This window comes from Mobula hypostoma, chromosome 5, assembly GCF_963921235.1.
Source record: "Mobula hypostoma chromosome 5, sMobHyp1.1, whole genome shotgun sequence".
Classification (NCBI taxonomy): domain Eukaryota; kingdom Metazoa; phylum Chordata; class Chondrichthyes; order Myliobatiformes; family Myliobatidae; genus Mobula; species Mobula hypostoma.
This window is the reverse complement of record NC_086101.1, coordinates 165144793-165168781: the sequence shown is the minus strand read 5'-3', so window position 1 is coordinate 165168781 and position 23989 is coordinate 165144793. Positions and strand designations below refer to the sequence as shown.

The window sequence follows — 23989 nt, the reverse complement described above, 5'->3', positions numbered from 1 at the left end:
GATCTTGTAACTAGACAACAGTTCAACTCAACAGAAAACCTGCATTCCAGAACTTTGGCCAAGTTGTGCAGCAGAGTTACAACATCGACATCAACCCAACAGTATGGAAAATCAGCCAGGTACGTCTTCTGAAAAAGAAAAAAAATGCACTCCAACAAATTGTCTACTCTGAATCATCAGCAAAATCTTGGATGCCATTATTGACAGTGCTATTAAGTGTCCCTTATTTGTCATAATCCACACAATGATGCCCCTTTTTTTTTTGGGGTGGTGTGTGGTTTGCCAGACCACGTGGCTCCAGACCTCTATGCAGCCTTGGTCCGAACATGCATCAAAGATCTCCGCTGATGAGAAGAGGTGAGGTTAACTGCCTTGGACATCAGGTAGGCGTTGTCAGACTAGCAATAAGGTACACTGGTAAATTGCAAGTCAATGAACATTTGAGGGAAAACCCTCCTTTGGAACTGCTGAAAACATGGAACATTTAATGTTTCTCTTTCCACTAATGCTGCCTCACCTGCTGAAGTTTTTTTTTTAAACACTGTTTTTCAGATTTCAAGTGTCTAGAGAAACCAAGGAACCAGAGGGTAAAGCAGATCTTTTGTAGATGTTCACCCATAGTTCTTGTGGGTGGCCAAGCTCTTCCAAACTGTCATAGAAGAAGAGAAGTTTTATTTTAATTTCACACTGTATGCACTTCAGGACTTTGGGAACTGAGTGCATTTTTTTAATTAAAGGAAGAGTTTGTGATAAGTAAGGATTTTTTTTAACGCGCCTATCAGTCCTAAATATTTTCATTATCTCTTTTTTTAAAATTTCTATCCTTCATGTATTTAATCTGAGAATTATATTACTGAAACCCTGAAAACAGCTGTTTGAAAAGGAAGTGTGATCAGAAATGACCAACATTGGCATGGTAGCGTAGTGGTTAGCATGACGTGTAATTCCCGCAGCTCTCTAAGAAGAGTCTGTGCGTTCTCCCTGTGACCGCGTGGGTTTCCTCTGGGTGCTCCAGTTTCAGCCCACGTTCCAAAGGCTTGTAGATTAATTGGTCATGTGAGCGTAATTGGGCAGCATGAGTTTCTCGGTCAGAAGGGCATGTTACTGTGCTGTATCTCTAAATAATATTTTACTTTAAAAGATAAAATCAAAGCTGGAGAAGAGAAGAACAACCACAACTATTGCTCTGACCTGTTCTGCCTTTTTCTCAAAGGGCCTGATAATTATTCCAACCTCTAGCTTATTTTATTACACACAGAGTAAGTAAGCAAATACACGAGGGGCAATTTTAAAACTTAGTGCGTAGAAATTAGAAAATTAGCTTTCTTTTTCCCCTTGAATACTGTGAAATGTTGAACTTGGTTTATATGAGTTAATGCTAAGTTAAACTAACAATTTTTACACATCCTGGTAAATCTGTTACATAAAACTCAGTGCTTCCCTTTGTAGAATTAGAATCTAAATTGAAATGTGATGATGCATAAGTTTAAATTTTTAAGGCCTCCCTTCTCATGATCTGAGTTTTGCAGTGTGTTGGGAATGTGTGAATTGGCTTTGTTACTGGGAGCTTTGACTTTTGTGCTGCAAATGAACTGCTTAGTGAACAGAATCAGTTGGGTTTATTATCGCTGGCATAAGTTGTGAAATTTGTTTCATGACAATGCAGTATTTGTCTCTTGGTGTGATTAGTGTGATATTGCTTGTTTAGTTCTTGCCATCTATTAATTTGTATTGAAGGTTGTTTCCTTCTTGGCTACTGAAATAATTAAATAGTGACTTGTCATATTAGTTATGGATTTGAAGTGTAGAATTAAAAAGCAAAATGCTGACCATTTAAAATAATGAGATTAATGACTTTATGGGAAAATTTAAATTCTGCTTTCCTTCCTTTAGAATTTGTGTAATTCATTGGCAATAATTTTGTTTTGTTAAAGGTTATTGAGGTACTTCAGTGTGGGGCTCTTTGGAGGGAACACCTTTATTAAACTGGGGCCCTGTCCACCCCCTAAATCAAGCCCTTAGCTCTAACTCTGCATCATCCTTTGAACAACACTGCTGCTCATATTTTGTCAATTATAATTTCAGTGTTTCTTAGATCTTACTCTACGTAATAATAACTGTACATAATAATAACTATTCAGTTTTCAAGCAGGCAATGTAGTTCAAGGTGCTATGCAATGGATAAAGTGCAAACATGACAATACAGTCAAATTTTTCTTTCTTTCTTTTTAAATCTTTTTATTGAATAAGTATACAAAAAGGTAAGCCATATAGGCACTAATACACTTAGAATATAATAAAATTACAGGAAATATTAATACAGAAAAAAAAGTGATACAAACAATGTAATTTAAACATAACATACTAAGGTAACATAATAGTGTACTAATTTTTATACATATATATCAATAGAGAAAAGGAAAAAAAAAACCCCAAAAAAAAACCCACCGTGCAACTAAACTAAAAGCAAAGCAAAGCAATGGGCTAACTTGGAACCAAACAGAGTTAAAGAACTTAAAATCACGTCCTCAAACCTGACCTCCATTAAAAACAGTAAAAAAAAAACAAGGGTATATAAATATGGAGCAAAAAAGAGAAGAAAAAAAAATTACATTAAATGAAAATATTGAATAAAAGATCTCCAGGTCTGTTCAAATTTAAGTGAGGAATCATAAAGATTGCTTCTAATTTTCTCCAAATTCAAGCATAATATCGTCTGAGAAAAACCAAAAAAAGGTGGTTGGAGCGTTAAGCTCTTTCCAATGTTGTAAGATACATCTTTTCGCCATTAAAGTAAGAAATGCGATCACTCTATGGGCTGAAGGAGAAAGATTACTGGAAATTTTAGGTAGTCCAAAGATAGCAGTAATAGGGTGAGGAGAGATATCAATATTCAATACCTTTGAGATAATATTAAAAATGTCTCTCCAAAAAGTTTCCAGAGTAGGACAAGACCAAAACATATGAGTTAAAGAGGCTATCTGCCCCGGACATCTATCACAAAAAGGATTAATATGAGAATAAAAGCGAGCTAATTTATCTTTGGACATATGTGCTCTATGAACAACTTTAAATTGAATTAGGGAATGTTTAGCACAGATAGAGGAAGTATTGACTAATTGTAAAATCTGCCCCCAGTCATCCACGGAAATGATAGACCCCAATTCCTGTTCCCAATCTACCCTAATCTTATCAAATGGAGCTTTCCTAAGTTTCATAATAATATTATAAATCATAGCCGATGCACCTTTCTGACATGGATTAAGGTTAATTATAGTATCTAAAATGTATGTAGGAGGAAGCATTGGAAAAGAAGAAAGTATAGTACTTAGGAAATTTCTAACTTGTAGATATCTAAAAAAATGTATTCTTGATAAATTATATTTATTAGATAATTGTTCAAAAGACATAAGGGAACCATCTAAAAATAAATCCAAAAACCGTGAAATACCCTTAGTCTTCCAAATTTGAAAAGCACGATCCGTAAAAGAGGGAGGAAAAATATATTACCTAAAATAGGAATCGCTAGCCCAAATTGGTTAAGGTCAAAAAATTTTCTGAATTGGAACCAAATACGTAAGGTATATTTAACTACTGGGTTAGATACCTGTTTAAGGCGTTTCAAATCAAAAGGAAGAGAGGAACCTAAACTAGAGCCAAGTGTATAGCCCTGAACAGATTGTAATTCCAATGCTACCCATCTAGGAATGGATAGTATATCCTGGTCAAGTAACCAAAATTTCATATGTCGAAAATTGATTGCCCAATAATAGAATCTAAAGTTAGGTAATGCTAAACCTCCATCTCTCTTAGCTTTCTGTAAATGTATTTTACCCAGTCTTGGGTTTTTATTTTGCCAAATAAATGAAGAAATTTTTGAGTCAACTTTATCAAAAAAAGATTTTGGAACAAAAATTGGTAATGCCTGAAATATATATAGAAATTTTGGCAGAAAAAACATCTTAACTGCATTAATACGACCAATCAAAGTTAAATATAAAGGAAACCATTTAGATGAAAGTTGAATAATATGGTTAATTAAGGGTAAAAAGTTAATTTTTAAATAAATCTTTGTGTTTACAAGTAATTTTAATCCCAAGATATGAAAAATAATTATTAATCAATTTAAACGGAAAGTTATGATATAAGGGAAGTTGTTTATTAATCGGGAAAAGTTCACTCTTACTAAGATTTAATTTATAACCTGAAAAGAGACTAAATTGTGCTAATAACTCTAAAACAGCAGGGATGGATTTTTGAGGATTAGAAATATATAAAAGTAAGTCAGCAGCATAGAGTGATATTTTATGGGACTTTAAGCCCCGAGTTATCCCAGTAATATTTGGAGATTCTCGAATGGCAATTGCAAGAGGTTCTAATGCAATATCAAATAATAAAGGACTAAGAAGACAACCTTGTCGAGTACCTCGAAAAAGAAGGAAAAAAGATGAGCTTAGTGAGTTAGTACGGACCGAGGCCACAGGAGAATGATATAACAGTTTGATCCAGGATATAAATTTCGAGCTAAAATTAAACATTCCAAGCACCTTAAATAAGTAAGGCCATTCTACTCTATCAAAAGCTTTCTCAGCATCTAAAGAGATAACACACTCAGGAACATTTTGTGAGGGGGTATAAACAATATTTAACAGTGTGCGAATGTTATAAAAAGAGTAACGACCTTTAATAAAACCCGTTTGGTCTTCCGAAATAATAAAAGGAAGTACTTTTTCTAATCTGTTTGCTAATAACTTAGAAAAAATTTTAGAGTCAACATTTAATAAAGATATTGGTCTATAAGATGCACATTGAGCAGGATCTTTATCCTTCTTTAATATTAGAGAGATTGACGCTCTATTGAAAGATTCGGGAAGTTTACCAAGATTTAATGAAGCCTCGAAAACCCTACAGAACCAAGGGATTAATGAAGGTGCAAAACATTTATAAAATTCTACGGTAAACCCATCAGGGCCAGGAGCCTTCCCCAGGTTCATAGAGGAAATAACATTCTTAACCTCATCAGTAGTAATGGGAGTATCTAACATAGAAGACATATCCTGTGAAATCTCAGGGAAGTCTAGGTTATCTAAAAAATCATTCATATATTTAGAGTCTCGAGGAGACTCTGATTGATATAAAGAAGAATAAAAATCAAAGAAAGTTTGATTAATCCCCGCATGATCAAGTATCAGTCGATCATTTTGATTATAAATCTGATTAATTTGAGATGTAGCATAATTAGACTTCAGTTGTTTAGCCAACAGTTTGCCAATTTTGTCACTGTGTACATAAAATTCACTTCTTGTTTTCTTTAATTGGTTTACAATCGAGGATGAAAGTAATAAACTGTGTTCCATTTGAAGTTCAGTTCTTTGTTTATATAACTCCTCAGAAGGAGCTGTAACATATTTCTTATCAATTTCCTTAATCTTGTCCACAATTACCAACTCCTCCTGCTTCAGCTTCTTCCTCAAAGCAGCAGAATACGAGATAATCTGACCACAAATATAAGCTTTAAAGGTATCCCAAAGAGTGTTAACAGAAATATCCTCTGTATAGTTGATTGTAAAAAAAAAAGATCAATCTGTTCATTCATAAAGTTAACAAAGTCCGAGTCCTGAAGCAACAGCGAATTAAAACGCCATTGTCTATTGTTTTGTGTATTGGCCTGAATTTTAATAGAAAGCTTAAGTGGAGCATGATCCGAAATGGTTATAGAGTCATAATCACATTTAATCACTGAAGAAATAAGACGAGAGTCAATAAAGAAATAATCAATTCTTGAATAGGAATGGTGAATATGTGAAAAAAAAGAAAAATCTTTTTCCTGAGGATGCAGAAAACGCCAAATGTCCGTCGACCCAGAATCAGAGAGGAATGAATTAATCAAAGTTGCAGATTTATTAGGTAAGGTCCGTAGAGGAGCCGAACGGTCCAAAGCTGGAGATAAACAGGTATTAAGATCTCCGCCCCAGATCAATGAAAACTCATTCAAATTCGGGAACTGATTAAATAATGATTTATAAATTTCGGACAGTCCACATTGGGAGCATAAACATTAACCAAAACTACCTTTTTATTAAATAGTAGACCACTAACCAGTAGAAATCTACCATTCGGATCAGAAATAATATCTTGTTGTATAAAAGTAACTGAGGAGTCTATAAAAATAGAGACGCCTCGAATCTTAGCGTTAGAGTTCGAAGTCAAATTTTTTTAAATGAAAGACAAAAGATGTGAGTTAAAATAGTTATGGAGCTATTTGACTGTTATGCCTCCTAGGTCTCTTTAATATTTCTTTGCTGGCCTTGCTACTCACAATGGGGCAGATTTTCAACTCCCCTCTCAAGATTTCACTGCATCCATAATTTCAGTTCTAACACGTTTGGAGAGTCCTTATTGCACAGAAAAAAGAAGGCCTTCCATCTCTTTATCTAGGATGTTGCTTTAAGGTTCCAGTGTAAAGTGATACTAAAGTGCCCCCCTATGTTTTAGGACGATAAAAGATTGCAATATAATAAAACGTAAGGAGGAGTAATCTTTTCAGCCTGCTCCATTGTAGGGCTGTTCTTTTACCTCTTCCTGCACAATCCGTCTATCCCTTGTTTCCCTCTAGTATCCAGAAAAGTGTCCATTTCTATTTTGAATGAAGTCTCCAGGGTAGAAAGCTGTAAAGGTTCACTAGCATCTTGAATGATGATATCTCTCCTCATCTTGGACCATAATGGTTTACTGCTTGACACTGACCCCTGGTTCTAGACTTCTCAATTAGGATGACATCTTTCCTGCATTCAGCTTGTCAACCCCAGTAAGAGTTTTGAAAGTTTGAATGAGGACTTCTCTGAATTTTAATTCTACAGAATATAGGTCCAGTTTACTCCATCTTTCCTTGTACAGCAACTCTTGGAACTAGTTAAGTAATAAATAGAGCCCTGGGTGCTAGCTGAAATAATTATTTTGTGGGGAAAATTGTAATCCCACTGTGAGTTAAAGCCCTCTTTTTATTCTGTTATTTCATAATTAAATTGCATTGGGTAGAACATAGAACTACAGCACAGTACAGGGCCTTTGGCCTATGAAGTTGTACCAACCTTGTAACCTCTCTAGATCAATCTAACCCTGCTTGCAACCTGAATTAACACAAAAATGTAGGAAACATTTGTGTCAAGAGAAACGGTTAACATGTTGGTTGATAATCTGATGAAAGCTGATTGACCTGAAGCTCTACTCTGCTCTTGGTCTGCCGAGTTTTTCCATTATTTTCTATTTTGTCTCTCTTTCTCTTACTGTCTCAGCACAGCTGAGATTGAGTATAAATTTCTGTCTGCTCCCCAAGCTCTGTAATACAATATCAACTGTGTGTGGTAAACAGGCAGTAACAGCCTGTCACTGCTGCAGCTACCAAGCCAACCTATAAAACCTGACACTCCACTGAGGACTAACTTGACGCTTAAAAAGTACATTGAAGCACCTGATGTCTGGACCAAACACACAATAATCATTACTAATTTGAACCAGTTTTACTGTATATGCAAGTACATATTTGTCTTTTTCCAGTAGGTCACCTTTTTTCCCTCCTCTTTGCCAGAAACTTCTTTTACAGCTTCAGTTTGTCCTTTTAATATTTATCTAACTGAATCAATTGATTCCAAGCTCTTTTTCCACATCAAAAGTTACCAATATTTCATTGTGTCAGTAGTAAGTCTAATCATTTCTGCTTGGGAAATTGTCCTGGTGTGGATGGGTGGGGGAGAATCAGGGAGAATTGATGGGGGATGTGAGAGAAAATGGGTTATAGTGAAATAAACAAATTTACTCTGATAGCCAGAATTGATGGACTAATTTCTCTTTTCTCACAAGAAATTCCATTTTCTTTCTAAACAATGAAGCAAGGGAGAAATAAAGGAGCAGCTGTGTTACATAGTATAAAATATACTAAGAAAAGTAACTGTTTCATAGCAGAAGTGAACCAGTTGTACCCGGGCAACTTGATCACTAAGACAGCAATGACAATCCAAGATAATGTAGAGCTAGGAGTGCCCTTTACTAGAGAATTGAGATGGAAAGGAAATACAGCGCACAACTTAAACAGTGTTAGAGTACTGGATGTTACTGCTTTCTGAGGAATTGACCTCTTTGTTCAAATTCTAGTCAGATGTCAGTGAAATTTATTTAAATTGCAATTCACCGTTAATGTAGATGCTTATTCAGACAAATATTCCACCTCCCATCCTGATACAACTAGTATACTTCCTTTAAATAGTGAATAAATAGCTTGAAGATCTATTGCATTTTGAACTACTTGGCTTTGTGATGTTAAGGTGTACAATAGGCTTTAAAAGTGAACTTCAATTCTCTCTCCTCAGTGAAGGACACATCTCACCCAGAAATGAACTGCTTCACAACATCGACCAGCTCTTTGTTGATAACTCGCCATGTAAGTATGACTTTTTTTTTTAAAAAAAAGACTCTTACTGGGTGATTTAATGAGTGTGCACCAGTCAGTCGCCAGCATCCTTGGTCGTTAAGACCAACAGTGGATTATACCTTCCTGCTTTCACTCTGTGTCCACCCAACTGCGAGTTATGGGGCAGCCAACGCAGAAGTTGAGGACATGAGATCCAGAAACAAAGAGGAGGCCATTCAGCCTCATGTGCTTGCTCTCTCATTCAGTATGATCACGGCCACTCTCTTATCACCACACAACTTTCCTACCCGAATCCTACATCCTTTAGTATCCAGAGATCACTGATTTCTGACTCGATGAACCTTGTAGTTCAATCTCTCTAGCCTTCTCTGCTATTCAATCCCAAAGATTGACTTTATGTTTAGCAAGTTAGTTACTAGCTACTGACTCCTAGTTTTGAACACCTCTTCCAGCAGAATGAACATCTTTGCATCTATAGTCAAGACTCTTACGTTTCACTGAGATAATTTCTCATTCTTTTAAACTTGAGACGATAGTCTGGTCTCATTAATCTCTTTTTGCATGACAAACCTGCCAATCCTTTGAATCTATGTTTATAGTTTTCAATATTGTTTAATAAAATTTCCAGTACACAAGTGTAAAGGAGAACAAAATAATAATTATCCTGGATCTGATGCAGCGTAAAAAAACACAATAAGGTAAAGTATGCAATAATACTAATAAAAACCACAATACATGTAAAAACATAAGACATAGGAGCAGAATTAGACTATTCAACTCAAAAAGTCTGCTCCGCCATTCTGATGGCTGATTTGTTATCCCTCTCAACCCCATTCCTCTGCCTTCTCTCCATAATCTTCGATGTCCTGAGTAATGAAGAACCAAGCACTCAATGACTTTGTCTCCACAGCCGTTAGTAGCAATGAATTCCGCAGATGCACCACACTCTCGCTGAAGATATTCCTCCTCATCTCTGTTCTAAATGGACATCCCTCTATTCTGAGGTTGTGTCCTCTGGCCCTAGATTCGTCCTCTATAGGAAACATCCTCTCCACATCCACTCTACCCAGGCCTTTCAACATTTTTATAGGTTTCAATGAGATTCCCCCTTCATTCTTCTAAATTCCACCAAGTACAGCCCCATAGCCATCAAACGCTCTTCATATGTTAACTCTATCATTCCCAGAATCATTCTACTGAATCTCCTCTGGATCCTGTCCAATACCAGCACATCTTTTCCTGGATATGGAGCCCAAAACTGCTCACAATGCTCCAGGTTCAGCCTGACCAATGCCTTATAAAGCCTCAGCATTACATCCTTGCTCTTGTATTCTAGTCCAGTGGTCCCCAACTACCGGGCCGCGAGGAAACAATATGAGTCAACTGCACCTTTCCTCATTCCCTGTCACGCCCACTGTTGAACTTGAACACACATGAGGTCATTACCCACGCGAGGACATCAGTCGGTCATTAACCTACAACTACTTGTTGAGTAAAACACAAATGTCGCTTGAGAGTTTCTTTGGAAGAGATGGTAGGGGACATAAAAGGCCTAACGATGATGATCACGCAGAGATAGCTGAGGCCGAGACTGCAAAAAAAAAGCTTCCTTCAACAGAAAATATGACGAGTGGAACATAAAATATGGCTTTATTGCAACCGGTGACTCGCACGGTCCAAGCCCCCTGTATGTGATATGTGGAGACAAGCTGTCTAATGAGGCAATGAAGCCCTCAAAACTGCTTCAGAACTTACAGTCCAAGCACCCTGCACTTAAAGACAAACCCGTTGAGTTTTTTGAGCAGAAAAAACGTGAGCAAGCAGGACAGAAGCAAGTGCTGAGAGCCACCACCTCCACCAATGCTGCTGCTCTGAGAGCGTCGTACTTAGTGGCTAGCCATATTGCTAAGGCTAAGGAGCCTTTCACTGTTGCTGAAGAATTGATTCTGCCTGCTGCCAAGGACATGTGCCGTGAACTGTTGGGAGAAGCTGCAGCTAACAAGATGGCACAAGTTTCTCTTTCAGCTACCACAGTTTCAAGGAGAATCGATGACATAGCGAAGGACATCGAAGCACAGCTGTTAGAACGGCTTAACTAGTCTGGTTTCACTACCCGAGTCAAAGAGGTTGCCCTGAATGCCAGTCGACACACTGTGTCACACACAGGGAAATGCTGGCTAGCTGAAAAATGTCACCTGATCTTAACAGCGTATTGAGTGACGTTGTTGAAGTTATCAATCACATCAAAGCAAAAGCCCTGAACTCACGTCTGTTTGAGCAGCTTTGTGAGGAAATGGATGCAGAGCACAAACGCCTTCTCTTACACACTGAAGTCAGGTGGTTATCAAGGGGGAGAGCCCTGGCCAGGGTTCTTGAGTTAAGAGAGCAACTACACAGATTTCTTTCAAGAAAAAAGTCACCACTGCCAGCCCACTTAAGTGAGGAGGAGTAGATAGCAAAACTCGCTTATCTGTGTGACATCTTCAATTTGCTCAGTGAACTCAATTTGTCACTTCAGGGGAGAATGACAACTGTCTTCAGGTTGGCAGATAAGGTGTCTGCTTTCACAGCCAAACTGGAACTGTGGGGACGGTGAATGGACAGAGGCATATTTGACATGTTCCCAACATTAGCTGGGAATTTGGGAGAGACTGAGACTCACAGCTGGTGCGCGAACACCTATCTTCACTATCGACAGAATTTGAGCGTTACTTCCCAACCGCAAATGACCTAAGACGTGCAAAGGAATGGGTCCGTGAATGTCCCCGGTGAATCATCCATGTCAATGCGGGAAGAAGATAACTGCTCAAGCTTGCAAATGATGGCGGGCTGAAAAGTATGTTTGACATAACATCTCTGCCGGCATTCTGGATCAGAGTCAAGGCTGAATATCCTGAGACAGCCACAAAAGCACTGAAAACGTTGCTTCCATTTCCAGCATCATATCGCTGTGAAGCGGAGTTTTCTGCAATGAATGCAATGAAAACTAAAATGCGGAATAGACTGGACATAAGGAACCCCCTTATGACTTATAAGTGACTTATCACTATATTCAGCGAGGAAAATAGGCGCTGTGTGTTTAATATTAAATTCGTTAGATAAACCCTTTTAGAAACGAAATTGAGTGTATTAGCCACTGATAAGTGACTTATAGTTGACTTATCACCTATATTCCGGTCGTGATTAACCACCCTCCCTACCTCAGTCGGCCAGTCCACAAGAATGTTGTCAATATTAAACCAGTCTGCAGTGCAAAAAAGGTTGGGGACCCCTGTTCTAGTCCACTTAGAATGAATGCTAACATTGCATTTACTTTCCTCCCCACTGAATCAACCTGCAGGTTGGTCTTTGGGGAATTCTGCATGAAATCTTCCAAGTCCATTTGCATCTTTGACTTCTGATTATCTCCCTGTTTAGAAAACAGTCCATGCTTTTATTCTTTCAAACAAAGTGCATGATCATACACTTCCATACGCTATATTTCATCTGCCGCTTATTTGGCCATTCTTCCAAACTGTCCAAGTCCTCTGCAGACTCCTGGATTCCTCAAAACTACCTGCCCATCCACCTATCTTTGTATCGTCTGCAAACTTGGCCACAAAGCCATCAATTCTGCCATCCAAATCATTGAAATATAATATGAAAAGAAGCAGTCCTAATACCAACCCCTGGGGAGCATCACTAGTCACCAGCAAAAGTTTACAAAGTCCCTGTTTGGTAGAGGACTTTATTACATTATTTGTTTTACATGTTGGTATTGAGTAGGCATATCTTTCATCACAGGGATACCTGAACAATAAGCACCGAACCTAGATATGAGGCACATTTCCATGAATACCAGTGCCTGAAATACTGACATTTTTGCCTGTTCTCGTTGAGAGCCTTTGGGTGTTTCAATTTGGATTAATAAAATTCTTTTCTCAGTTTTACACCCAACCCCAGCTCCCTTAAGTATTTGAAGGATTGCAGGAAATAATTGTAATTCAAATACAAGTATTTCGAAATTATATTCTAAATGCATCTCCTGACATATGTGCAAGATCAGAGCATAGCTTCTCTCTTGTGGGCAGAAAGTTTTCACAAGTTTCCATCTCCTAATAAACTCTTCATTCATCCATACCTTATCTATTGCTTACTCTTGAAGGTACTCTACATTATGGCTTCACTATGGTGCTCAAAGGAAACTGCTTTCCATTTCATGTGTATGTACAATGTCATTTGAAATTCTAGCATTATAATGTGGTTATATCTGCAGCAAAGGCTTTAATTCTGTGAGTGACTGTCTGGGACGTTTCTTTTGCAACTACAAGACCCATAGGCCTGCTTCCTTTGTCTGGTGGAGAGACAGGTGATGAGGCAGCGGTGTCTCCCTGGTTGTAGCTGGGACTAGGCCTCAGTCCTCGGGCCTGCGTTGTAGCATGGTGTCCAGTGTTGATTGGGGGTGGCCTCTCCTGTCGGTGCTGCCTCCAGTGGTGGATCGGTGGAATTACAGGCCAGACTTGCCAAGAACCATCAATTTGCGGGACTTGTTGTTCAGGGACTTGGACTAAGAATTTGTTTTCTTACGTGACTGTGTTCTTTCTCTTTTTTCCTCCTTTCTATTATTTTGAATACACATGTATGCTTTTTGCACCTTGGCCCCACAGGAATGCTGTCTCAATGTATGGTTTGAATAACAATTAAACTTGATTTGATTGATACATCTGATCAATTCCTAGGCATTGAGTAGCAGTTCATCTCTAAAACATGAAAGCACATGTCCAAATCCAAGACATAATAACCTTGAAATTATTTCACCTACTGCTCTTTATATGTAAAGAAGAATTTAATAATTCCAAATTCAATTACTGTGAACTATGGCTCCTTACTACAATTAGCCTGTAAATGGTAGATTATTTTTACTATATTTTAATATCTTTCAGTTTGTCCTTTCAAAATTGATACACCTTAATACAACAGTGTATCTTAAATTGTTGTAAGCTAGGAGGGAGATGGTTGAATTTTGATAGTACTGAAACTTCTAAACTCAATATTTTAGAATTAAACTCCACTGGGAATTGTCTTGGCAAACCAACATTCATTATGATGATCCACTACCAAACTTTCACCACCTTAGGGAGGCTGCATGAAGGTGTGTGAGTAAGTCTCAGGAACTACGGTATGTTCACATTAGCAAAGGGAAGCAGTAGTGTGCAGTGGATGTAATGCTACATCAGGACCTTTATTAAAGGAGAATACAGTGCAATTAAAGTCCAACTACTCAGTAGTGTGCAACAGGGGTATACTTATTTTTTGGGGGTGAGTGATTCAATGCATTTCTTTAAATGGGCACTGTGGCTTTAATCCTCGTTTTGTTTGAAATTGAGAAACATAACAGTGTTGCCCAGTTTTTAAATGGGCGCCTAGCATATTAGAAACAGAAGAGATTCTGCAGATGTTGGAAATCCAGTGAAATGCATTTCTTTCTCTCTCTCTCTCTGTCTCTCTCTCTCTCTCTCTCTCTCTCTCACTCTCTCACTCTCTCACTCTCTCACTCTCTCACTCTCTCTCACTCTCTCTCACTCTCTCTCACTCTCTCTCACTCTCTCTCACTCTCTCTCACTCTCTCTCACTCTCACTCTCACTCTCACTCTCACTCTCACTCTCACTCTCTCTCTCACTCTCTCTCTCTCACTTTCTAACACACCCCACACCCCCCCTCCCAACGGCATCCATGGAATGGAATAGAGTCAATGTTTTGGGCCAAGACCCTTCATCAGGAATACTAGACTTTTTTGTAAGGGTGTGGGAAGTTGTGCTGCGATTGAACTTCACTGAAAGTGCATCTAGAATGCCACAGGCAATTACGGTCTCCTTATCCAGGTAAAGTATACTTGCCTCAAAGGAAGTGTAATAAAATTCATTATTCTTTGGGAAAAACATGCTTATGAGCAATCAAATAAAATCGATCTATATCCTTCCATTAGAAGAATGAAGGCTGATCTTATAATGACAGAGGTGAATTGACCCAATTATGGATTGAACAAAAAACAGAGCATTATGCTGGGAGAACTTGTCTTCTGGGAGGAAAATAGAAGCACCTGCTGGCTGTCTAGACAGCTTACAGCTGCCATAGGAAACGGTTGTTCATCAGTTCCCAGGGCAGCCCTGAGATTTCCATGTCTCCAACAAGGAAGATAAGTAAAGCTTTTGGCAAATTTTAAAACTAAAGGCATCGACAAACATTTCTCCCTCGTGCTGGTTCTGGCAGCATACTCACTGACTTGTGACTCCTTGTCGTACTTCCGCCTTTGAAGGTCACAAAGTGAAGGAGGGTTCAAGCAGGATTGTAACACATTTTATTAAAAAGTGCCAACAAATTCAGTTTAAAAACAAAAGGTACCCATTGAAATGCTGAGTGCTTCATTCATACTTTAGATGAGGTTAACATTAATGCAGAAAACTAGGTTCAGTGTAAGTGACACACACAAAATGCTGAGTTCCTCCAGCATTGTGTGTGTGTGTTGCTTGGATTTCCAGCATCTGCAGAGTTTCTCCTGTTTATATCCAGTATAAGCGATATTGATTAATTTTTATTTAGCTTTATTTAGCCAGCGCCTCTTCCCCAGGGCACCACTGCTCAATACAAGAGGACATGGCTTTAAGGTAAAGGGTGGGAAGTTCAAGGGGGATATTAGAGAAAGGTTTTTTTACTCAGAGAGTGCTTGGTGTGTGGAATGCACTGCCTGAGTCAGTGGTGGAGGCAAATACATTAGTGAAGTTTAAGAGACTACTAGACAGGTATATGGAGGAATTTAAGGTGGGGGGTTATAATGGGAGGCAGGGTTTGATGGTCAGCACAACATTGTGGGCCGAAGGGCCTGTACTGTGCTGTACTGTTCTATGTTTTACTGAACATGGCTCAGGGCATTTCTTTAAAATAGAACCTTTCTGCCTGGGTACAAAATAGTGGCCTTTCTAACTGAAAGTTTCTTCTCATTCTGTGTGAACGTGTCTCTTACAATATGTTTGAAATGGCTTCTTGAGCAATTTCTATTCTGTTATAGTTGCATCACAATTTCTACACAGTGGGAGATGGTTTGGTTACCTCCTGAAAACTGGACCTAGAGTCTGTACTGACTCCTATAGGAAGGATTAATTTTAAGCATTGGTTTGTATATAATCCTCCTGTGCTGACTTGAGAGAGTGCCTGACTTCTTTCAAGAAATGTAGCCATTCTGCTTCAGGGGTGAGCTTTATATGTTGCTGTCAGTAGAACTGTCTCTTTACATAGTTTACTGTAGTGCAGTATTTGATTGCTGAGTAAATGCACTTTGCTGATAAACATCACGCTATCAAATGCCACGCGATCAAACTCATTGTTTGGACAATGATGTCAGTGGATGCTGGTTACAGCAGGATCTGTTTTCTAGGATTAGTTCAAAGGGAATCACCCCACTGAAAAAAATACTCAAAGTGGGGATTTTGAAAATGTAGATAAAACAGGTTCCTTAAGGTTATCATAGCTGGGTTGGGGGTGTTAGTTGGGGATAAGCTCCCACTACCTATTAAATGCCCCCAGTGGTGTGTATCTTAAATAGTTTCTGACAACCAAGTCTCACTCTTGGCCTTCATGTGTGGCTTAGTTACTAAACCTTGCAGGTTTCTCCTGACAGGAGAAGGAGCAAAAGTGGGCAAAACCAGTTCAATTGGGCAGATGGGGCTTGTCAGTCATAAGTTGGCAGCTCATCTAGGAGAAGGAAAACTCTGATCTCGGACCTCTGCCGCCTTGCAGCTATACCCACTCATGGGGAAGGCCTCAGGAGTAAACCCGGAGGAAGAATCCAGGGCCCGAGTGCCTAAGCCAGTCCTCATTTTTAAGCATTGGTTTGTATATAATCATCCTGCACCGGGTGCTTGAGAGAGTGCCTGACTTCTTATGACTTAACACTGACTGGCAACACCCTGCGATGCTGCTGGTGCCAAATTGTATCGTATTTTTGTTGTTCCTTTGGATTCATTAAGTGCTGCATGGGCAACAGCTTGCTCTCTGTATCATAATACCCTGACTTGTGTACTGGCTTGCCTGTCAACTTCAACAGCTTCGGGTGCAACATCCGTGGTCGACTCTGACCAACGCAGACCATCAGATAAAACAGCAGCAAAAATAAACTTTGAGACCCAGACCAGTCAAGAATCGAAATGTTCTCACAGTTGAATCAGGAGCAGCTGAATAATGTCTGCATAACTAAGTGACTTGAAAGACTTTTTAAGAAGTCCGAAAGTATGGCGAGAAATAAGAATATGAGTAGTCATTTCACGACACGAATGCTGATTGCAATTCAGAAGTAAGCTCTAGGGTCACCTGTGGTGTATAATTCATGGAGAGTGCCACAGGTACCAGTGCATGTGAAACATTATAAAAGTGTACCTTGTTGCCACAGTTTCTGTCAGCTGCATTTTACTGAATACGATTTATTAATCTCTGAAAGGTCAAGCAAAATTGTTGTCTACATCTTCCTTTCTCAATAATATATAACCGTATAACAATTACAGCATGGAAACAGGCTATCTCGGCCCTTCTAGTCCATGCCAAATGCTTACTCTCACCTAGTCCCACCTAGTCCCACCGACCTGCACTCAGCCCATAACCCTCCATTCCTCTCCTGTCCATATAGCTACCCAACTTTACTTTAAATGACAATATCGAGCCTGCCTCTACCACTTTTACTGGAAGCTCGTTCCACACAGCTGCCACTCTCTGAGTAAAGAAGTTCCCCTTCGTGTTGCCCCTAAACTTTTGCCCCCTAACTGTCAACTCATGTCCTCCTGTTTGAATCTCCCCTACTCTCCCCTCAGCCTTCTACACTCCAAAGAATAAAGACCCAACTTGTTCAACCTTTCTCTGTTACTTAGGTGCTGAAACCCAGGTAACATTCTTGTAAATATTCTCTGCACTCTCTCTATTTTGTTGACGTCTTTGCTATAATTTAGTGACCAGAACTGTAGACAATACTCCAAATTTGGCCTTACCAATGATAATTTTAACATCATATCCCAACTCCTATATCGACCACCACTTTAGACACTTATTATTGTTGTAGTTATTAGGTGTCTTAGTTGCACTTATAATTATAACTGGGGCTGGGGGGTGTTCAGATCCAGATTTATTTTATTATACGTGCATTGAAACAGACAGTGAAATGCATCATTTGCTTTGGCGACAAACACACCTACTGGGGGCAGCCTGCAAGTGTCACCACACACTCCGCTGCCAAAATAGCATACCCAAAATATTTGGCAGATCGACACAGAACACATCAAAGACTTCCATATGATGATTAGGGCAGACCCAGTACTTTAGTGGAGATTAAAAAACTTTATAAAACCTCCAGTGTCTGTGGTTTGGGGGAAAGTTTGCTTCAAGATATAAGCTTGCTATTTTTATATGATATAGTTGCGCTATGGATAACATAGTTATCTGTATTCAAATAAACCAGGTTCAGTCCTAATTTTTGATCCTACCTGTGTAAAGAGCTTGTGGGCACATGGATTTCCTTCTAGTGCTTTGGTTACCTCCCACACCCAAAGGTCATGCTGTTTGTTACGTTAATTGGCGACTGTAAGTTACTCCCATGTAGGATGGTGTTTGGAGAATCAGAGTGCTGCTGATAGGATGTGTAAAAGTGAATAAATTGTGAGAGAATGGGATTAATCAGAGAGCTGTCGTACACTCTGAACTGAATGTAATATATAATGTAAATGCTGTCACCAGAGTTACAGCTTTAAAATAGTAGAAATGGTAGGCTTAATATGGAATTTGTTAATGAATGCCAGAAATGGCTTTGTAGACCACCCTAGTTTCTCAAGATCTTCTGGTTGAGGCATGGAACACTAACCATTTTATTCTCTATATTAATGGATTACTTTAAGCTGTTTGAAATATTTCCATACCTTTGTTTTTTGAGGTTGAGAAAATGTCTGTGGTTTATTTATTCCTGTAATCATGAATCCAGCACACCAGATTGGCATTACATCTTTCCAGATGCTACTGAAAACCTTGTAAAATGCAAAAGAAAAAATCCAGTCCTTTGCTGAGAAACAGATACATACTGGAAAGATGAAAAAAGGGTGCCATAGCTCTGCAAAACCTTTGGGATGGGCAGCATGATAGCATAGTGGTTGGCGTAATTCTATAACAGTGCCAGTGACCCAGATTATTCCCTCATTGACTGTACATTCTCCCTGTCACTGTATGGGTTTTGTCTTGGGGCTCTGGTTCCCCCCCGCCCCCAAAGACCTACAGGTTAGCAGGTTAATTGGTCACGTGGGTGTAATTGTGTTGTGCGGGCTGGTCAGGCTGGAAGGGCCTGATACCTCTAAGATAAATAAGTCCTTCCGTTCAACGAATTGCTTTTAAAGTGTGACCTTTGAGCTTGTGACTTTATAGAATAAACCAGTGATTTAAAATATAACCTAAAAGGGAAGTCCTGCTTTTGTCAATGGTGATTGAGATACTAATTTCTATGTAGTTCAGTACAATTGCACACGGAGTGTAGAAGCAAGTGAAGATCTTTGGGTAGAATTAAAGAATTCTGCATCCAGGGGAGGAACTGATGAATGGGCATCTGACAAAATCATTATAGTTTAAAAAGCATAATTTGCACATTCCTCATAATAATGTTAAACTGATAAAACTATTCTTGCATAATATGAAAATAGGTTTGCTCTCTAATCTTCTTGTGTGTGCGTGTGTGTGTTTGTTTATTTATTAAATTTGTTTCCAGGCTCTTTTTAGAGCACTGAACTTTAAATTGTAGGAATACTACTGTACTGAACAATCCTGCTCTGCCAGTATTTCTGAAACCAGCATGGTTTTGCATTTTCTTTGAGAAGATTATGGCAGCTCTTGTGAGCAGCTGCACTGAATTTGTATCATCTTTTATCTTATGGTTATAACTCGTGTGGATATCTTTTGAGCACACCCTTCCACTATTAAGATGTGGCCATTGGTACCTTCTGATCATGTGCTAAGAGTTTCAATGTGCACAGCCTCTTGCGTCTTTCAGGGCTGTGAATGCCACAACCCAGAAGAAAGCCATTCAGTTCATTAGGTTCATATCAGCTCCCAACATAAGAACATAATAAAATAGGAGTAGGCCACTCAGCCCTTCAAGCTTGCTGCACTGTGTAGTACACACAATGTGTAGTAGATGATCTGCCCCAGGGATAATTTCTTCTGTTATTCCCATGGAAGGATCCCCAGTGACCATCTCCTTATTTCTATCTGCTCCTGCAAACATATTCTCTGTCACACATGTCCATCAGCCCCCCATTGACACTTTTTCCTGTTGACCTTCAATTCTACCAACACACCTTTAGAATATGGGAAGAACCCAGAGTACCAAGAAGCAACCCACACAATTAAAAAGGGAACATGCCATCTTTGCAGAGACACTCGCTTAGGTCAGGATCCAACCTGGGTCCCTGGAGCTATGGGCTGTACCACAATGTGTACCACTCTTGTCAGAAAGGGATTTGATGTGCTGGGTGGATGGATTCTGTGGGATATTGTGTATACCTGTTTTCACTTTACCCCTGTGTCACTCCTGTCATAAACACTCGGGTGTTCAGTGCCAACCCGTGCGTTGTTTTTGCATTTTGTTGAGTTATCCTGGGCTAGGGCTTCCTGCGATTGGTGAGGATTTTTTTCTCCCCTCACAGATACTTTGAAAATGTTTGTGAAGCATTTTCTTTGTCCTGGAAATCTCTTGCCATGAAAGAGTTTGGAGAAGAAAACCTGGGTTTTTGTTGGGCATGTGGACAATATGGCATCTCCACCAGAGTTAGTTGATAGTGTCAATACCTGGGAGAAGACACAATCTTTAGATTGCTTATTCTACCGATGGGTTTAGAATATTTCATGGAGACTGTCCAGTACTTTGAAGTTCTTACTGTAGATTGTTCCTGCCTCAAATACAGGAAGGTGGGTATTACTACTGGTTAGTGAACTCTGACCCTGGCCATGTATCAGAGTTATTGGTCTGAAAAATGTCTTTTTCTTGGTTGGGTAAAGACACCAAGGGCAGTGATGTATTTCAGATCAATGACTGCCTTCACGGAGAACTGGCTCTCAATGTATGGAAAGTGGCCTGCATCAGACAGTATCCACATCTTGTAGTGCTGTCAGGGTAGGATTGCAGAGGAACTTGGGCTTCTGGATGCTTAATGTAAGGCCCATCCTCTTCTCTTTTTTTGAAGAAGACTGTATTTAACTTGGATCCCAGCTGTGAATACCTTTTGTGTTTTAAATAAATTGCTGAGACTGGATGTTGGAGATAAATATGTTGGAGCTTTGGAGGATTGGAGCATATGATAGTTCAGCCTTATCCTTGGAAACAGTGTCTTCAAAAGGAGGCCTTTGCTGTATAGGACCTGGATCGATACAAATAGGAACAAGAGTTAGAATGGCACTTGCTTCTCCTTAAGCCTTCTGCTCACTATCTTTATTAATCTTGAAGAGTGAGTGAATGCCAAATAAAAAGGACAGAGCAAGCTTCATGTAAACTGCACATAGTGAGATCTAGTGAAGAAGCAATGTGAACTACAGATGGAAAGGTGATGACTATAAACTCAAGTAGCATTATGAAGTAAGGACTGGTGAATGTTCTGATATAGCTGTGCATGGTAGAAGCTAGAGTTTCATTGTTCTTGGGATCAGCATCAAATGAGGACAATTATTAAATGGATTAGAAGGAAAAGGGAAAGAGATTTCAGCTGCTAGAGAAAATTATGACCTTCCATTGCAAAGTTGTATATTTTACTCCACTGAAGGAGTTCTGTAATTGCAAATAGGTATTTCTCCTATATCCTGATGTTGTTGCTTCATATGGCATGGCCCAGGAGGGGCAGACACGAGTCTGTCCATTCAGGCGCTCAGGTTGGATCTCATCCACAGCCATTCCAACATGGGTGGCCCTGAGTTGGCATCGCCTGATGGAGTCCTTGAAGCACACAAACCTCCATGTGTCAATGGGTTAATTCAAGTTGATGTCCTGATGTGACCAAGTTGACAACTGTGTGGATATGAAGCTTCAGAGATGAAATTTCTATTGCTTTCATGAAGACCATATCATGGGCATCTTGTGTTTGGCCCCAGATTCCTATTTCCTTCACCAATCTAAACAATGCCCTGAAGTAAAATTGGGAAGTTTGAATTTGTTATAGACATGGATTTCTACAGCATGACGGCAGGGCCTTAAATCCAATTTGTCCAAGATGTCTTCTTAAGCTGGTTTCATTTTCCTGCAATTAGTCCATCTCCCTCTCAACCTTTCCTATCCATAACCCTGTCCAAATGACATTTAAATGTACCTACCTCAAACACCTCCTCCAGCAGCTTATTTCATTTCATCTCTCTTGGCGAAAAATCTTGCCTTTTGGGTCTACTTTAAGTCTTTACCCTCTCACCTTTAAACCTATGTCCGTTAGCTACAGACTCTCCTGTTGTAGAAAACAAGACTGAAAATTCATCTTAACAATGCCATTCACAATTTTACAAACCTCTAAGGTCACCTGATGACCTTCTTCACTCAAGGGAAGATGATCCTAATTTGTCCAGTCCATCATTATAACTCAAGCCCTCCAGGGCCCTTTTGTTTACTTGCTATATTCTGCCATGGTTTAAAATTCCAAAATGCATTACTTCATACTTGCTTGAATTAAATTCCATCTGCCATTATTTTGCCCATTTTTCTAGTTGGTCTAGATCCTGCTAGAGCTGCTTTCACTGTCTACCATTCAACCAATTTTCTGCGAATGTGCTAATCATACCATAAAGTTCTCATCCAAATTGTTAATATATGTGTCAAACATCAGTGGACCCAGCACCATTCTACTGGTCACAGGCCTTCAGTCTGGAAAAATCTGTTCTCTTTTTCCTTCCTCCAACTCAATTTTGCATCCAAACGGCTAGCTCACTGTGGATCCTGTGTGGTCCAACCCAGACCAGCCTACCATGTGGGACCTTGCCAAAAGCCATGAAGCCATCATCTACCTTCATCAAATCTTCTTAGTTACCTCTTCAAAAAAAAACTCAATCAAATTTGTAAGACAATTTCACACAAGAAATGTAAACTATGCCTAATCAGTTCTTGCCTTTCCAGAATAGATCTCAGAATACCTCACAGTACCTTTCCCACCATTGATGATGGGGTCGTTGGTTTTGAATTCCTTGGCTTGTCCTTGTAGACCACCCTAAATAATTTGTGTTGATCATAACTCAGGAGTTGATCTTCTGTGAAGTGGCGGCAATAATTGTAGATGGAAGTCCCACTCCAGTAACCTGAACAGCAAAACCTAATCTGATTATTGTGTGGGGAATTACAAATTTATAGATGCATAGAATTACACAGCACTGAAACAGACTGTTTGGTTTAGCTCATCTGTGCCATCTGAAAGTGCCTACCTGAGCTAGTCCTATTTGCCTGCAATTGACTGATATCCATCTAAATTCTACTTGTCTTTAATACTCTGGCCAGTATTTAGCCCTTAACCAACATTAGTAAAACAGATCAGTAATTGCCATATTGTATTTATGTAGGTGTAACGTGCCCCAAATTTTTTGCTACATTTCCATTTTTTGCTTTGGTTCAAAGGTATTCCATTGTTTGCAGGATGATTTGGGGTGTTCTGAGATACAGATCTACTATACTTCTTGAAGGGAGGTTCATTTAAAGTGGGCAGGTCAATTGGTTTTGGCAGCTTCACAGTTAAACTTCAACTTGTATTATTCTGATACTCATACATGTTAGGATCAATGGAAAACCACAGGCAGATATTGCCCCCTTCCTAGCCTGCTGCTCCTAAGTTGTAAGATCAGTTAACTTGAGCAGGGCTCAAATTTAGCCTGTAGCTGCCAGTATTCCATGTTGCAAAGAATTTAATTTTAAACAGATTTGTAGAGTTCACGTGAATTTTATGGTTGTGGAGTGCGAAATAACTTGCAATGCATATTTAAGACTGACATGTAGCATTGTTCAGAATGTATTATCTGTTTACATAGTGAACACCAGAAAGAAATGTTCTGCTTTTTATTCTCATTAATCTTCCTTGCATTAATAAGGCAAATTCCCATTTAGTGATGTACTGTATGATTGAAATCTTCATGCTCCTTTTATGCAAGCTGCCAAAACACTTATTGTAAGATGACTCTTACAGCAGTCACACACACTGGATAAAATGTTCCATAATGTAACTTCCCTTTTCCCAAGGTAGTGACCTCACAGCTTTCAACAACTAATATCTTAAACAGATCGGTTTAAAAATACCTTGGGGAGCATTACTGGTGAAGAAAAATCCTCGGCTGTCTGAAATGTGTAGAAACAATAAAATGTAGACAAGGTCAGCAATTTTTTTTTCCAAGACCCAGTGCAGTTGTGTGTGTATGTTTGTTTCGAACAGTAAAACTTTCCACATTTTCTATCAACTGTCATTTTTTTTTCTGGTTTCCTCATTCACCACTCCCCCACCCCCACAACATTACAAGTTATCTTTCTTATAACTGTTCTTTTCTACATCATT

General features: G+C 39.1%; 1 protein-coding gene across 1 annotated transcript in view; it reads left to right on the top strand.

The window, feature by feature from the left end:
• The window catches only part of arsb (arylsulfatase B), an 88927-nt gene that overhangs the window by 57330 nt on the left and 7608 nt on the right, over positions 1–23989 (top strand). The window contains exon 6 of the mRNA XM_063049318.1: positions 8367–8437. Coding sequence (XP_062905388.1) covers positions 8367–8437 — 71 coding nt within the window. The remainder of the gene's footprint in view (positions 1–8366; positions 8438–23989) is intronic.